General features: G+C 40.3%; 1 protein-coding gene across 1 annotated transcript; it reads right to left on the reverse strand.

Annotated features, from left to right (window-relative positions):
* Window positions 1-2,603: 2,603 nt before the first annotated feature.
* On the reverse strand, window positions 2,604-3,686 carry LOC140945515 (uncharacterized). Its single transcript, XM_073394531.1, has one exon. It carries the CDS (start codon window positions 3,684-3,686, stop codon window positions 2,604-2,606), a length of 1,083 nt encoding a protein of 360 aa, XP_073250632.1.
* Window positions 3,687-18,016: the final 14,330 nt, after the last annotated feature.

Here is an 18,016-nt window from a genome sequence, read left to right on the forward strand (position 1 = left end):
ACTTCTGTCCCGATAGGTGGTCACGTGCGAGAACACAGTCGCCTACAGCTATCTCCCTGTGTTTTGCAAACTTGTCGTGATTGCACTTCATTTTGTGCTGCTGGCTGGCCATGCGAGATCCAATATCAAGTGTAACCAGAGACAATCGAGTGCGAAGTTCTCGCTGTAAGAATAACTTGGCGGTGGATGAGCCGGTTGAAGGGTGTGGTGTGCTTCTGTAAGATAAGAGGAAATTCTGAATCCGCCGCTGTATAGAGCCTGCGGGGTCGTCAGCTGATGACTCCATTGCATACTTGAAAGACTGCACAAACCGCTCAGCCAACCCATTTGAAGAGGGATGGTAAGGGGAAACTAAAATTCTCTGAATGCCATTTTGCCGCAGGAACTCTTCATACTCTGCAGACTGGAAGGGTGGCCCATTGTCGCTGACTACTTGGGTTGGTAGACCGTATCTTGCAAAAATATTACGCATGGCATTAATGGTTGAGTCGGCTGTTGTTGTTTTCATGGGACCAATCACTTCAGGCCACTTAGAGTGGGCGTCGACCATGATGAGGTAATGTTTTGCCTGATGGGTGGCAAAATCTACGTGAACACGTTGCCATGGAGCTGTCGGCCAAGACCATGGAAGAAGCGGTGAGGCTGGAGGAGCCCTGCGGGTTTTGCTGCACGGTTGACATTCAGGGGTAACCTTTTCAATCTCCTGATCTATTTTCGGCCACCAAACATGACTGCGGGCTATTGCTTTCATGCGCGCAATTCCAGGATGGCCTTCATGTAATTCGGTCAGGATGGTTTGTCTTAAAGAAGGAGGTATGAAAGTTCGCAGGCCCCACATTAGGCAGCCTTGCTCCACAGAGAGTTCGTGTCTGCGTGTGAAGTATGGCTTATGGGCAGGATCGGCGCAGCGATTAACAGGCCAACCATTCTGCGAAAGCAACAGTGCTTTCGCTAACAAAGGGTTCCTAGATGTGTCCTTGGCGATTTCTGCGGCAGAAACTGGGTGTCGTTTTAACTGGTGAGGGGCCACGTGGAAGATTTCCTCTTCCACACTTGCATCTTTTCTGTACTGAAGTGGAAGCCTTGAAAAGGCGTCAGCGCTGGCTACTTCAGCAGATGACTTGAACTCAATTTCGTAGTGGTACGAAGAGAGAAGAAGGGACCAGCGTTGTAGTCTAGCAGCAGCCAAAACTGGAGTCGGAGAATCTGGAGCAAACATTTTCAACAGGGGTTTGTGATCAGTTCGCAGAATGAACTTGCGTCCGAAGAGATACATGTAAAACTTGGTGACCCCAAAAATAATGGCAACAACTTCCTTCTCGATCTGACTGTAGTTTTTCTCAGAAGAGTTCAAGGACCTGGAGGCATATGCGATAGGTCGCTCATCACCATTAGGGAAGCGGTAAAATATGACTGCTCCGATGCCATCCTGGCTTGCACCGCTCTTAAGAATAACAGGAAGGCTTGGCTCATAATGAACCAATACATTTGAAGATGAGAGTGAGTCCTTGGCCTTTTTAAATGCCTCCTCGCATCGGGGGGACCACTTGAATTCTTGGTTACCTTGGAGAAGCTGATTGAGTGGTTGGAGGATAGAGCTCAGGTTTCGGATAAACTTGCCGTGATAATTGATCATTCCAAGGAAGGCTCTCAGCTGGGTGAGGTTCTCAGGGCGTGGTGCTTGTTTGATGGTCTCTTGCTTTTCCTCAGTACGAGAAATTCCGCTGGCAGAGATGACACAGCCTATGTGCGTTACTGAATTCTGCATGAATTTGCATTTGCTTAGCTGAAGTCGCACGCCATAATGGTCTAGACGGCTGAGAACGCTGTCTAAGTTCTTAATGTGTTCGTCGTCATCCTTGCCAGTAATAAGAATGTCATCTTGTATACTCGCCACATGATCTAAACCCTGAAGGATGATGTCCATGGTGCGCTGGAACAGAGCGGGTGAAGACGCAATACCGAAGGCTAGCCTTTTGTTGCGGTAAAGACCTCTGTGCGTATTGATGGTAACGAACTGCTGGCTTTCAGGATCCAAAGGGAGCTGCTGGTAGGCACTCTTTAAGTCGAGCTTAGTGAAACGTTGTCCACCCCGCAGTTTCAAGAAGACATCCTCCGGGAGGGGAATTGGATACTGAGGGACGTGAAGCTGGGGTTGACAATAACGGCATAATCACCACAAGAACGTGTAGTTCCATCTGCCTTGGGAACACGAACCATTGGGGTAGCCCATTCACTGAATTCCACCCGTTCGACAATTCCTTCTGACTCGAGACGGTTGTATTCAGCTTCAACAGCTTCCTGAAGAGCATAGGGGACAGGACGAGCCTTGCAAAACTTTGGACGTGCATCAGGTTTCATCTCTAGTTTGGCTGTGATTCCTTTGACAGTTCCGAGGCCTGGTTTGAAAACGTTAGGGTGATTTTGGATAGTTGCGCGCAACTGGGAAGCCACGCCCTGTGGGAGGTCTGTCTTCGATACGCGAATATTGCAGATCTTCGTCCAGTCGAGTCTTATTCGGGACAGCCAGTCTCTTCCAAAAAGGGATGGGCCTGAGCCTTCAACAACAAGAAGTGGGACATCGGCGCTCTGGTATGGGTACCTTAGGTGTGCCATAAGTTGCCCGTGTACCTTGGGTGGGTGTCCTGTGTATGCACGTAGGCGAGTATTGGACGGCATGAGAGGTGTGCCACTGAAGTGTTCTGGTAAGTTTCTTCTGAAATAACTAAGACGCCTGCATCAGTGTCTAATTCCATTAAAAGAGAGGTTCCGTTCAGTTCAACGGGTATCTCAATACCTTGCTGGCCTGAGCTCAGATTGTACAGCGAGAGAGAAAAAGGATCAACCGAATCATCGGGAGGACTAGTTTGAGGGGGTTCTGATCCTTCCAGCTGGTGCACTTTCTGAGGTTTCCCTTTGCATGCCTCCGAGACGTGACCAACTTTACCGCAAGAATGACATGTGTAATTTCTGTATTTACACTGAGAACGTGGGTGCCCTGTTTTTCCGCAGCGTAAACACTCCGAGGGGTCTTTAATGTTGCCACCAGAGGAACTGAACTTGCCTCGTTTGCCAGGACCCTTACGACGTTGGGTAGGCTGAAAATTTCGACGATTACCAGAGTCGATTTTGTTAACGGAAACTGAACTTTCTTGCGAGAACGCTGCAACATCCTTTTCGGCAGCTTCGGCGCCGAGGGCGACCTTCAGTGCTGCATCGAAAGTGTGTTCCTCGGTTAGCAGTTTCTTTTGTGTCTCGTTACTGCGAAGACCACAGACGAAACGATCGCGTAAAGCTTCATTCAGGTAAGTGCCGAACTGGCAAGTTGAAGCCAAATGTTTCAGGTTAGCAGCGAACGCTGTGACACTCTCGCCTTCGCGTTGTGTACAATTGTGGAATCGGTATCTTTCGGCGATAACCAGTTTCTTCGGTGCGAAATGATTCTTTAGGATAGTGGTGAGCTGTGTGTACGTTTTCTCAGAAGGAGGAGTCGATGAGCAGAGATCTGAAAGAACATCGTAGGCCTTGGCGCCAATAACAGAAATTAGGATTGCTCTTCGTTTGTGTGACTCTGCAGAGTCGGCGGGAACGCTGTTTGCCACGAAATATTGTTCCAGTCGCTCTAGGTAGCGATTGATGCTTGTAGTAGCTGAATTGAACTCCTCTATTTTGCCAAGGCTTGGCATGGTCGCTCGATTCCTCGTCGCCAGAAATGTTATGTTCTCGACCAAACAGACAACTGCACGCAAGATGGCGGATCAACTGAAGAACTGTATTAATCAAAGAGCACATGGGTTTTACAGTAACCGCGTACATACTGCGGGCTCAGTATGAATTACTGACACTATAACAAATGTAATGATACACTATAACAAAGATCTAGATGATGTCGACTTCTACTGGGATGATATACTGGTTCACACCCGTACGTGGGAAGAACATATTAGAGCCCTCAGAGAGCTGTTTTCGCGCCTTGTACAAGCTGGGTTGACTATTAGACCTACGAAGTGCCTATTCGGAGTAAACAGTGTGGATTTCCTGGGCCATAGATTGGAACAAGGAATGATTGGTCTACATCAGGATAACGTGGAGAAAATTAAAGATGCCCCAAGGCCAAGCACAAAGAAATAGGTGGGGTCATTTACAAGTCTAGCAGGATACTACAGAGATTTCATTCCCAACTTCGCGACGATTGCAGCACCCTTATCTGATCTCACACGGAAAGGCCAACCCAATAAAGTTGAGTGGGGTTAAACACAAGAGAAAGCCTACCAAACAATCAAGTCTCACCTAACAAGGGAACCTATTCTACGTCTCCCCGATCCAGCTAAAACCTATTTCTTACGGACGGACGCTTCCAACAATGGAATTGGTGCAGTATTGATGCAAAGGCATGATGAGAAATTATTCCCGGTTTGTTATGCAAGCAAGAAATTGTCAAGTGCGGAGCGCAACTACTCTACAATCGAGAGAGAGTGTCTAGCGATTGTATGGGAGTCAGGAGATTTCATCTATATTTGTACGGTGTACCTTTTGTGCTGCAGACAGACCACGAGCCGCTGAAGTACATGGACAGCGCAAAATATACCAACGCACGACTCATGCGATGGGCGATGTTTCTACAGAGTTACAATTTCAAGGTCGAAGCCATCAAACAGGGGAATCCAACGAGAATATAGTTCAAAACCTCTTAAACATAGCATTGTTAAACGTATTTTAGTATTTAAACGGTAGATATAGGCATATTTTTATCCCCTAAAAATTTTTCATTTGTTCGGATTTCGTAGCTGAAAGTCTAGTGATCCGAAAATTATAGGGATCAAAACCTACTTTTTCGAAAGTTTTAGCTAGAAAAAAGGCTCCGAAAAATTCTAGGTGACCTTTTCAGGGTAAAAATCCGTTAAAAATGGGCAATGATAGTAGTTTTTAGATGTACGAAACTCCTAAGAGCAAGCAAAAAATTTTACAACAAATGTTCCGAACATTCTAGATCTCAAATTGTCTTCCGAACAGATATTTTCCGAAAATTGTCGTTGGGTGCCCCTGATCAAAGGATCTGAGAATGCGAGTAGAAGAGTAACCTGAGAGACACCGGACTACCCCTGTTGTATATTAGCTAACAATTTTTCTGTTGTATTGGAAATTTAGGAAATTTCTTCTGAAAGGGAGCTATGTTACGAAAAATTGTATTGCGTGATTAGCGTGGCTTTCTAGAAGCTTCGAGAGAGTTCATAGTTTGTTTATTTTAGGATCATGTGTAAGCGTTTATTATTCGGGTCTAGATTAATAGAATTATAGCAAAATGTACAAGCCACAAACTACTTACAAGAGATGTGAGCGACAACTCCATGTATCAGCACTTGTTTACAGGAGCGAAATACCCAACTTTTATACCGACTGAACTTAAAGAGAACAAGAATCGCCGAAAGGTGATTTTTAACTGGGCTGCCAAGGGGCTACTTTTTCTGAGGGGAGGGGGCGGCTATACACACTCAGCAGGCTACTATAAAACCTTGTCACCGACCATTGCGTGGGGCAGAATCTCTTGTGAGACTAAAACATAAACTCATTCAGAACATTGTACCCTTTCGAAAGACTTTTATAACGAAAAAAAATGAGTGCCATTTTTAAGGGGGGGGTGCTGTAAAATAACTTTTAAATTCCACCATTATGAATAAAAATAAACAAGTTAGTCATTAATTCTAAGCAGGAAACGATTTGCATTTTTTTTCACGCACCCCTCCCCGAATCCCTTTGTCTCCCAAAATATAGCGTGACACCCGGAAATTCCAAAAAATAAGTGTCGTTCTACGAGTATAAATTGCGACAGGGTCAGCTACTCGCCACTGGGCTTATTTACACTAGACAGAAATATATTGTATTGGATGAAACCCAGAAGTTTACTAAAACAGACAGCCAACTGCCCATTGATCCCGATCCAGGGGCCTCGCTGACTACACAGAGACTTTAAATAGACTTGCGGTCTACAGTCTACATGAAAACGCACTAATTTTTTCCACAAGATAAAAAGTATTCAGTTTTAAGATTTTCCTCTTGATTTTTTTCTCCAACTTAAATGAATAACATCCTTTGCATTTTGTGACCTAAAAAAGTTTAAAGATTTCTCGCTCGCATGTTGCTTTCATCAGCACGCACTTTAAACAATGTAAATAGATGAAAAGATCGATAACATATTTTACCTGATACCGATATGAGTTAAAAATTCGCTCGAGTTCGCTGTTTCTCTCACAACACCCATGGCAGATAACTATGCCGCTTTATAACTCCTCCGAAGTTTTTGTGCCAGCTAAACAATATGGAAACACTATTCACAGTCCTTGGATATTAAAAAGACTGAACGTAACGCACAATGTGCCCTTGTTTACCTCTGATCACATCTCCAAGCGAGCTCTCTCTTTTCAAGCGATTCATTTCAATGCACAATAATTGACCCTTACATTAATTAAACCCTATGGTTCATTCATATTAAAGCTGTTTTTGCCCCTCACATTTACTATGTTGGTTCGTATTCAAAACACCTTTAGGAAATGTAGGAAATAAGGTCGTGTAAGTCATGTGCATTATGTTTCGAGATAAATGGATTGCACTCTTTTTTAAGTTCCCATTTTGCGGTGACTTCAGATTACATCTCCATAAAATGATACAAGAAACATCAAGAAAAATCACGCAAGCTGAAAATTTTTTGAAACTTACTAATGCTGACATCAATGCATCTGATAAATCGTGCTTGCTGAATGGGCGAAAACGCAGAATTGTGATCACAAGATCATGTACAAATTTAACGATAAAAGCTTAGCAAGATACAGATACAAACAAAAGCAAACCCCCTGAAACCTCGACCTAGGCTACACTTGTATGCTCTACTCAGTCACTAAACCTTGTCAGTGATATTGGTAGTTTCGAAAACGAAGCACTCGAAAACGAAGACCGAAGCACGAAGCACCCAAAACTCGAAAACGAAGCACCCAAATCTCGAAAACGAAGCACCCTAGATCGAAAACGAAGCACCCTAAATCTCGAAAACGAAGCACCCTAAACCTTCGAAAACGAAGCACCCAAAACTCGAAAACGAAGCACCCTAGATCGAAAACGAAGCACCCTATCTCGAAAACGAAGCACCCTAGATCGAAAACGAAGACCCCAAAATCTCGAAAACGAAGCACTCAAATCTCGAAAACGAAGTACCCAAAACTCGAAACCACTGTATGCTGTACGTCTTGCATGACGCAATCCGAATCAGGTGGAGGCAGCGGATGCGTCCGCACCTCCAAAGGTCCACAAAATCCACCCCAAGGTTTTATAAGAGCCTGCCAACTGTTTAACTGAACGTTTCTAGATGGGATATAGTGTATTAATTTTATTATTGGTCTCGCTATACTTGATACATCTTACCTTAATATGCGTTTTTTCGGCACACATGCATGTTTATGTAGACTTGAAAAACTGTCCGTCAGCAGATTTTGGCGTATTCAAGTACGCGTGAGCAGTAACACAAAAGGTCTGAAACGAGGCTGGAAACGGAGTGTGAGGCTCGCGCGTATTACTCTTACGCCACGCTTTACCGACTTCTTTACTGATTTTGAGAAAAAAACCGACTGTTTTGCAGTCTACCATATCGCATATTTTTGACACTACGTGATCAGATCAGATCAGATCCAGGCAGAATTTTTTCTAGGGTAATAGCCTGGGATCAGGCTCTATGGTGGGGAACAGGAGAATTTTGAAATAAAAGGAGCGAATAAAAAAAGGAGAGTTAAGCTACTGAGAAGGAGGTCGGTGGGGCAAAGCCTGAAGATATGCCTTTTATGCCACCGATCCACCCTTAACTACACTAATTTGCAAATGGCCTTTAACGAGCAATGGAATAGAAAACGCTCATCATTTTGTACGGGGATACTTGCAATACAGTAATACGGCAATACAGTAATATTCTAGAAATAGTTTGGGCGTTCTCAGTTTTCTGATCACGTCCAAAACATAGCCTCCCACCGGGCCTCCCACGCAGCGGCGGAAATGCATTTACAACTTGAGTAGATTTCAACTGCATTCGATTCGTTATCCAATACTCGTTATCGCGCTTGATTTCTGCTGTATTTACATTGAGCTCGTGTTTATAAAGGACAGACCGGTGTCGAGTTTTTGGGTGCTTCGTTTTCGAGTTTTGGGTGCTTCGTTTTCGAGTTTTGGGTGCTTCGTTTTCGATCTAGGGTGCTTCGTTTTCGAGTTTTGGGTGCTTCGTTTTCGAGATTTAGGGTGCTTCGTTTTCGATCTAGGGTGCTTCGTTTTCGAGATTTGGGTGCTTCGTTTTCGAGTTTTGGGTGCTTCGTGCTTCGGTCTTCGTTTTCGAGTGCTTCGTTTTCGAAACTACCCAGTGATATTCCCCATTTTCCTCAAGTTGGTCTTTGTGAAGCTCCCGGTGGGATGTCCCGGTGAAACTTTGAACTTGTATGCGAAATTCTCAGAGTTCCTATTTTGTCCGTGCCTTCTTTATACCCAGTATCCGAAATTTAGACCTCCAAAGTGGCGTGTGTTGCATTATGAATAGAAGGAAATATTAAAAGGAAAAGCCAGTCTTTTAACATGGCAAAGTTGTCACGTCCCTCGCTCATGGACGTTCATTTCTTATCATCAGGATTCATCTGACATTCGTCGGGAACTGAGTTGTTCGCTTCAGTAAGTACGACAGCTTATAGTCAAGTCTTCAACCACAGTGTCGTCAACTGGTGAAATACTTGGCTCATAAATTGTGCTTGTTAATTGCTCATGTACTACATCGATCGATAATATTCTCTCTTTGAGTTCACGAAGCGGCCCGGCGTTCCAAACCTAACGCTCACAGTCATCTTTTAGCATGAACCTACCGTGAACGGCGTGTGGGTTTGTATGCAACGTGAGCATTTCTCTGAGTTTCCCAGCGCCAGCATCATCAACTGACTTAAACTCGAACAATGACAAAACTTGAAAAAGTGACTCCTACGATCGAATCGCTTCGAACAACGCAAATAGCCTTCTTCAGGTTCGCAACGTCTTCTGGGTTTCTGGGGGGGCGGAGACAAGGTACAAAAAGTATTCGTGCAAGAATCCTTGCAAGACAAAATCATATGAAACCACTTGTGAGAACATCGTTTCTCGGTACCAGACCCTCGTGTCTTCCCTCCCCCGGGAGGCCGCTTTTCTGCACAGACGACCGAAATTCGAATTTAAGACTGGGCTTGCCGGGCAGCCCAGTAAAAAACTCCGTCAAGCACTACAATTGTCTGATTTGACGCTTGAAATGACTATTAATAATAATGGTGTCACTTTTTTGAAGAGAAACTAACAGCCATTATTGGTGCAAGAAAAATGATTTATGGAAGGCAAATGTGGCGAAGAAAAAATTTAAAATAGTTCCGAACATTTTAAGATATGGGATAACAACTGAGCAACGCCTTCGGTCATTATTTTTAACAAAGCATTTACAGGATGAAATAAGGTGTTTCCGCAATTCGGAATGAAAAGTTGCGGAAGCTTGAGGGCTCAAATTCCGTTGCGTTTCCGCAGATGGGTTAGACGGGAAACGTGTTAGATAAAAATGGAGCAATGTTTCGTGTTTCTGTAGCGTTTCCGTTGGCTAAAATGTGCCAGCTTATTTACTGTTGTGTTTCTGCGTGCATGCAGTTTTGTACAGAAATTTTGTGGGTTTCAATTCCTGGTTTCACTCTTTAATATAAAATACAATATACACAACAAAGGGGATGAAACTCGTCTTCGCGAATTGTCGCTGTTTTTCTTATATTTGGAAGCTAGCAATCCAAATCGCTTCTACTTTTCTCTCTTTACTTAAGTATACATTAACTGATATGGATTCGCGGTTTATCGGTTATATTTAAGTACGTGTGCTAGGGGTACCTTCCGGCAACGAGGCGAAATCTTTTATCTTTTGTGGAATGTGCCTATTCAGTTCCTGGCGATATTTTTTTCATAATTTTAGAGGTTTAAAATAGATTCCGCAAAAGAAATGGATGGCACCCAAGTTCAAAACAACAACTTTGGCAGATTTAAGGCTTTCACTTTTATTAAACGATCACAACATGGCTTGAAGTTTTGTTGGTAAATATTAACATATAGTTTAAATGAGGTCTTTGACTGCTGAATTCAGTAAAAATAATAATTAAATTCCGAGCAACGGCGTCATTAGGAACAAGAAAAATATTTCGCGTGGTAATATACACCAGAAAAAATTGGTGTAAAGTTAAATGTGTGAAAAGCGCAAGAATGGGGCGGAATGTATCAGAGGTATAAAAATACAAAGATCTAATGAGCGAGTGTCTCAGGACAAAGAGTCTCTTGAAAGGCATAATGATAGTCTTCAAAACAAAAGGTCCGCAAATTCGTTGCATTCGCCACGGGAGTTTTGGGCTGTCTCAATGTAAATCGAGCAGCAAAAAAACATGCTGGTTGACAAAATCTCTCAAAAGACATAAATCAATTCTAAAGAAAAGGTCCGCAAATACGTTGCATTCCTCACGGGAGGTGAAGACTGCCTCAATGTAAATTGATCTGGGAAGAACATGCTGGTTCTGATAAAAGTTTTGAGAGTATAACCCTATGCCTTGATCAACTACCGCTTAAAATTCAATTCACAAAGGAAAAGAGAACACTGAAAACCCTGGTTCTGAGTCGAAAAGCGAACACGATACCTCAATGTAAATCGAGCTGCAAAAAACAAGCTGGTTCTGACAAAAATTTGAGCGTAAAACCCTATTCCTCGATTAGCTGCTGCTTTAAACGCAACTAGGAATCGTATTAAAGCTTGCTCACCTTTTAGGTCCTCTTGAACAGACAACGAACAGCTGCACACTGAATCACCCACTTTCGGACAACAAATTGTAAATACAAGACCATGACATCACCACCCAAATAAGGAGTCTTGCTTACACCCAAATATGGTCAAAAATGCAAATTTTAGAGGCTTACGCAGAATTTGAGAGCTTTAGCCTACATTTCTCGGTGTTATAATTCTGCCGCCAAGGCAACCTCGCTTCTTAGCTCGGTTGCCTCGTTGGCAATTAACAAGACAGAAAATACATAAATTTCAAAACAGGTAAATGAAACAAGGTATGAAATCAATGAAATTAAAGTAAAAATTTAATATTTACTAAATATGTCAAATAAAGTACGCACACCAACATAAGTATCCTCCTGTATCAAAATGTCCAGTAGCCGACTCTGTAGGGTATTCTTAAACTTATATTTAGGTAGAGCAAGATCACTGTCGGGAATACTGTTTCATACTATTCAGTCTGCTCAGCTCACTGGTTTTCCAATATTTCAGTTATGGGCTGATTTTCTCGAAACGTCTCGCATAACGTACCTAAGCTGTCAGAGGCGTAGTCTAAAATGAGGCAGGTCATGAGGAAGGTTTATCTCAGATAAGAAATACTATTTGCCTTAAGAAAACTCAAAGAAAGTTTCTTTGGTTTCGGCACATTGTGCATGAAAGAATTTCACCAAGGCATAATCCTATTTAACATTGGGACCTCCTACTTATTGGTGTTCCAATATTTCAGTCATGGGCTGCTTTTTCTCGAAACTTGGCACATGACCTTTCCTACCAAAGTCATTGTCGAAACTGAGGCAAGACAACGCCTTTAGCTTGAAGAACGTTTATTTCACAACATAAAAGGTACCGATGCCAAACAACTATACCTGTGCGTAAGCGAATTTCAAACATTTTTCTGTACGTTAGCATTTTCACCGGTTAATCATTATAATTATGAAGCGTTTCTTTGGTTTCGACGCATTAAGACTAAATATTTGCTAAAAAGCTTTTTGCGAGAGAATAATGGTGTCACGGGACGTATCTCCCCGATTTCTGAAAAATATTATAACTTGATGGAAGTTCTATATATCTTTCCAATGATCTTTAAGGTATCATCCACCCTCAAGCACCCTCCTTGCGTTGATCGGCGGTAACGCTTTTTCTTTTAATAAATATCCCCATAAACCGTACATTTTCTGAAAGCTTAATAGTTCCAGATTGTTGCTTATTCCTTTTAAAAACTCAAAATATTAACGCGATTTGGAAATGAGAAGCTTTTTATGAAAGTGGGTGTCATTGTAAATTTAAGTCCAGGCCAGCCAAAAATAAACGGAAGAAGCCAATTAAGATTGCATTCGCTTCTTAACGGGTTTGACTAAAAAACCGTGTCTCAGATTTTTGTCAAGTGCGTTTGTTCTTTTGTTACAAGAAGTTGAAGTTAGGGATAGTAAATCATTAGCACTACCTGTGAAAAAACTACTCTAACTCGAAAACGAAAAAAGAAATCAAAATTCGCAGACACGGTTTTTTAGAAAAACTATCCGACAGTAAGTTGGCCAAATTTCAGCCAAATTGGTTCACGGGTTGCCGACTTGGAGTTTAAAACGTACCCTCAACTTGCCCTGATTTTCATTTCGAGAAAACAGTGGAAAAGAGTTTTGGCGGCGTATTACCCGTGACGAGATTATAACAGATTATAACACCAAAGCTGTAAATGTTGATGCATACCAGGGAAGGGACAACAATAGTGACACAGCAGGAAAAGGTTAAAAACGAAACCCGACAACAATTTATTTCAGAGGCTCTGCTCTGTTCGATACTTTCTGTTGTCTAGAAAGCATCACTACCTATTTGCGACGGGTAGTTTTCATTTTCGCACCGGGCAAGACAAGTTGAGCCAAGCCCACTTTTACTCGATACATTTTCTAAAAGTTCGACACTTCCCTGGAAAAACTGACAACTCGAATTTTCATTTCGAGAAAACAGTGGAAAAGAGTTTTGGCGGCGTATTACCCGTGACGAGATTATAACAGATTATAACACCAAAGCTGTAAATGTTGATGCATACCAGGGAAGGGACAACAATAGTGACACAGCAGGAAAAGGTTAAAAACGAAACCCGACAACAATTTATTTCAGAGGCTCTGCTCTGTTCGATACTTTCTGTTGTCTAGAAAGCATCATTACCTATTTGCGACGGGCAGTTTTCATTTTCGCACCGGGCAAGACAAGTTGAGCCAAGCCCACTTTTACTCGATACATTTTCTAAAAGTTCGACACTTCCCTGGAAAAACTGACAACAAACCGCTTCCAGGAGTTTTTCTTGAAGCTTCTCTCCCTTTACAATAGACTTTCAAAACAGTCCTTCGTTCGATTTTTATATGGCGAGGGACCTCTCGCGACCTCGTCGCCCGCCTGACCGCTTCGCGGCCAAAAAAGCTTGCCCCGCTCGCTAAGAAACTCGTTAAACTCGATTCCGCGGTGGTTTCAATGGTTTTTCAGGAGCTTTGTCATCTTTTAGCCATTCTTCTGGATTATAGTAGTAGCCCCTGTCGCTCTCTGCTAATTTCGAAGCCCACTCTTTGCAAAACGATTTTGTCTTGGAGTCGTGTACGAAAACGGACAAGTTTTTTTTTCTTCTTTGGAGGCATTCACTAACAAAATCCGGGAAAAACAGTGAGTACTATACTTGTAGACCACGATTTCTGTCAAATTGCGTGATTAGGTTGGTTCAAAAGCGACATTCGTATCAAGTATGACAGGACTTGTCGACGATCAATTAAAATAATTAGCGTAGAAAAAACTTTTCCGCTAAATAAGTCTCCACAGAAAAAAACATTTTTCCTGGAATTTTTTTAAAAGAAAGCTCTTGATTAGCTCTATTTAATCATTTAAAAATTGCAAATTTCGAAAAATCATGATTTTTTACCCTGGATGATACCTTAAAATGAAACCGATATTTGACTTGATTTAGCTAAATGTGTCCTTTGCGGAATAAGTAAAATATAACGCCAATAAACAATGTTTAAAATGTGAAAAGATAAAGCATGAAGCATGGACTCTAACTGATTTCTGACAATTTTATCTGACTAATTCGACATAAATACTGATATATATCGTTGTAGGAAGCTTTCGAGGTTCTGGAACATTTTGACTATTTATTAATAAGTATCAAAGAAGATAAATAACATTTGCTATATATGTGAACTTCTTATCTAAAAGATTAAAGATTAAAAGTGTGCCTTCTTGCACCATGTACGAAATCAGATCATATGCATCATTTCTTAGTTGGTTATTGACCAAGGACAACCCCCATCTGTACCATCATGTATTTTCAGGTTATTCTTTGTACATTCTATGACTCTTTATGAATGTTCTGACTAAGTTAAGAATTTCTCCTTTCGTGTGTTCATATAGGAGAGAGGTTTTTGAGCGGGACATCTTGTCTCCGAACTTGACGTCCCTTCGAAGATGCTTATCCTTTAAGTGAACATTTCCACATTTTTAGTAATTGACTTAGCTAGTTAGGGTTTTGCGGCTCAATTTTGTTGGTAAAGTTTTCCCTCTATTTATCTTGTTCTCACATTTATTAATATGGGAGTTTTCCTTTGTTTGTCATTAACGAAGTTTGCACTTTTGGTTTTTTAGCTTCAAAGAACCAAGTAACTTAAAAGTAGCTGGGTAAAAGTGTGTTCCTTTTACTGACCTTTGCTTAGTTTGTTTCCTTTACTGGTTATTCTCCTTCAGAACCAAAGAAAGGCTCTTAGAAGGAATTTTGCGTAACAAGTTAATATATGTTAATAAGAACATAAATATATTATCAACGTAAACATATCATGGTCAACGACCAACAAACAAATAAATAGCGAGATGCGAAGGAGTAGATTTTAGAGAGAAAGAAAGTGAAATGCAGAGAACACAAGATTAGCTGAAGAAAGACGTTTTTAGAAAGAAGTTGTTGAGGAAGTTGTGAAGAACTGTGAAGTGAAAGAGTAAGTCTCCTTATAATAAAAAGTTTAATCTTAAGACGTGTTTGGTTGTGAGAGTCACTCTCGCTAGAGGAACTAGTACCCGTATCAATGCTTTAATTATCATTGGGACCTGTTGCTAGACTCACGTACTCCTTAGTGTTTTAATATCGAAAAATCTGGCATTACCTCAGCCCTGGGCAAAGTCATTAAACTTTCTCTTATATTTTATCCTAAATTATCTTTGAAAATGGTATATTTTATTATTTTTAGTCGTAGAATCTATATTTGTAATTTGTTTTGAGGGCCACAGAGTGATCAGTGTCTTAGGAATACTGTTAAGTGTCTTACCCTCTTTAAATAAAGCCTAGTTTTATTTATTTATAATTACTTATTAGTGAGCAAAATGAGGCAAGACAACGCCTTCGTCTTGATTTATTTCAGGGTAGACAAATTATTTGTCTTAAGAAAAATTAAGATTAAAACATGGAAGGTACGGAAAACAGACATTTGTACCTGTAAATCCGCACATATATTGCAATATTCTGTAAGTTTGCATTTTTATTAAACCATCATTTATGCCATAATTAATCCTTGCCCGCAAACTAGCCTATAGCTAATCGAGGCAGGAAGGAAAAGTAAAAGAAGTTACAATAATAGGGTTGAAACATAGCAATAAAGTTAAACAGATACACGGACATCAACATATTAAATTAACAAGACAGAAAATACATATATTTCAAAACAGGTAAATGAAACAAGGTATGAATGAAATTAAAATAAAAATTTAATAATTACTTAACACGTCAAATAAAGTATGCACACCAGCATAAGTATCCTCCTGTATCAAAATGTCCAGTAGCCGACTCTGTAGGATGATTCTTAAATTTATATTTAGGTAGAGCAAGATCACTGTCGGGAATACTGTTCCATACTATTCAGTCTGCTCAGCTCATTGGTTTTCCAATATTTCAGTTATGGGCTGATTTTCTCGAAACGTCTCGCATGACCTAAGCTGTCAGAGGCATAGTTTAAAATGAGGCAAGACATGAGGAAGGTTTATCTCAGATAAGAAATACTATTTGCCTTAAGAAAACTCAAAGAAAGTTTCTTTGGTTTCGGCACATTGTGCATGAAAGAATTTCACCAAGGCATAATCCTAATTAACATTGGGACCTCCTACTTATTGGTGTTCCAATATTTCAGTCATGGGCTGCTTTTTCTAGAAACTAATCGCACATGACCTTTCCTACCAAAGTCATTGTCCAAAATGAGGCAAGACAACGCCTTTAGCTTGAAGAACGTTTATTTCAAAACATAGAAGGTACCGATGCCAAACAACTATACCTGTGCGTAAGCGAATCTCAAACATTTTTCTGTACGTTAGCATTTTCACCGATTAATCATCATATCAAGCGTTTCTTTGGTTTCGACGCATTAAGACTAAATATTCGTCAAAAAGCTTTTTGCGAGAGAATAATGGTGTCACGGGACGTATCTCCCCGATTTCTGAAAAATACTATGACTTGATGGAAGTTCTATATATCTTTCCAATTATCTTTAAAATGAAACCAATATTTGACTTGATTTAGCTAAATGTGTCCTTTGCGGAATAAGTAAAATATAACGCCAATAAACAATGTTTAAAATATGAAAAGATAAAGCATGAAGCATGGAATCTAATTGATTTCTGACAATTTTATCTGACTAATTCGACATAAATACTGATATATATCGTGGTAGGAAGCTTTCTAGGTTCTGGAACATTTTGACTGTTTATTAATAAGTATCAGAGAAGATAAATAACATTTGCTAATGAACTTCTTATCTAAAAGATTAAAGATTAAAAGTGTGCCTTCTTGCACCATGTACGAAATCAGATCATATGCATCATTTCTTAGTTGGTTATTGACCAAGGACAACCCCATCTGTACCATCATGTATTTTCAGGTTATTCTTTGTGCATTCTATGACTCTTTAGGAATGTTCTGACTAAGTTAAGAATTTCTCCTTTCGTGTGTTCATATAGGAGTGAGGTCTTTGAGCGGGACATCTTGTCTCCGAACTTGACGTCCCTTCGAAGATGCTTATCCTTTAAGTGAACATTTCCACATTTTTAGTAATTGACTGAGCTAGTTAGAGTTTTGCGGCGCAATTTTGTTTGGTAAAGTTTTCCCTCTATTTATCTTGTTCTCACATTTATTAATATGGGAGTTTTCCTTTGTTTGTCATTAACGAAGTTTGCACTTTTGGTTTTTTAGCTTCAAAGAACCAAGTAACTTAAAAGTAGCTGGGTAAAAGTGTGTTCCTCTCACTGACCTTTGCTTAGTTTGTTTCCTTTACTGGTTATTCTCCTTCAGAACCAAAGAAAGGCTCTTAGAAGGAATTTTGCGTAACAAATTAATATATTTTAATAAGAACATAAATATATTATCAACGTAAACATATCATGGTCAACGACCAACAAACAAATAAATAGCGAGATGCGAAGGAGTAGATTTTAGAGAGAAAGAAAGTGAAATGCAGAGAACACAAGATTAGTTGAAGAAAGACGTTGTTAGAAAGAAGTTGTTGAGGAAGTTGTGAAGAACTGTGAAGTGAAAGAGTAAGTCTCCTTATAATAAAAAGTTTAATCTTAAGACGTGTTTGGTTGTGAGAGAGTCACTCTCACTAGAGGAACTAGTACCTCTTGCTAGACTCACGTACTCATTGGTGTTTTAATATCGAAAAATCTGGCATTATCTTAGCTCTGGGCAAAGTCATTAAACTTTCTCTTATATTTTATCCTAAATTATCTTTGAATATGGTATATTTTATAATTTTTTAGTTGTAGAATCTATATTTGTGATTTGTTTTGAGGGCCACAGACTGATCAGTGTCTTAGGACTACTGTTAAGGGTCTTACCCTCTTTAAATAAAGCCTATTATTTATTTATTATTACTTATTATTGTGCAAAATGAGGCAAGACAACGCCTTCGTCCTGATTTATTTCAGGGTAGACAAATTATTTGTCTTAAGAAAAATTAAGATTAAAACATGGAAGGTACGGAAAACAGACATTTGTACCTGTAAATCTGCAAATATATTGCAATATTCTGTAAGTCTGCATTTTTATTAAACCATCATTTGAGAAGCATTTCTTTGATTTGATGCACCAAGTCTAAAAAAACGCATAATACGTTTCTGGCGGGAGAATAATTCTCTGATTATCATTTCATTGGACCT

Source organism: Porites lutea, chromosome 8, assembly GCF_958299795.1.
Source record: "Porites lutea chromosome 8, jaPorLute2.1, whole genome shotgun sequence".
In the NCBI taxonomy this organism is placed as follows: domain Eukaryota; kingdom Metazoa; phylum Cnidaria; class Anthozoa; order Scleractinia; family Poritidae; genus Porites; species Porites lutea.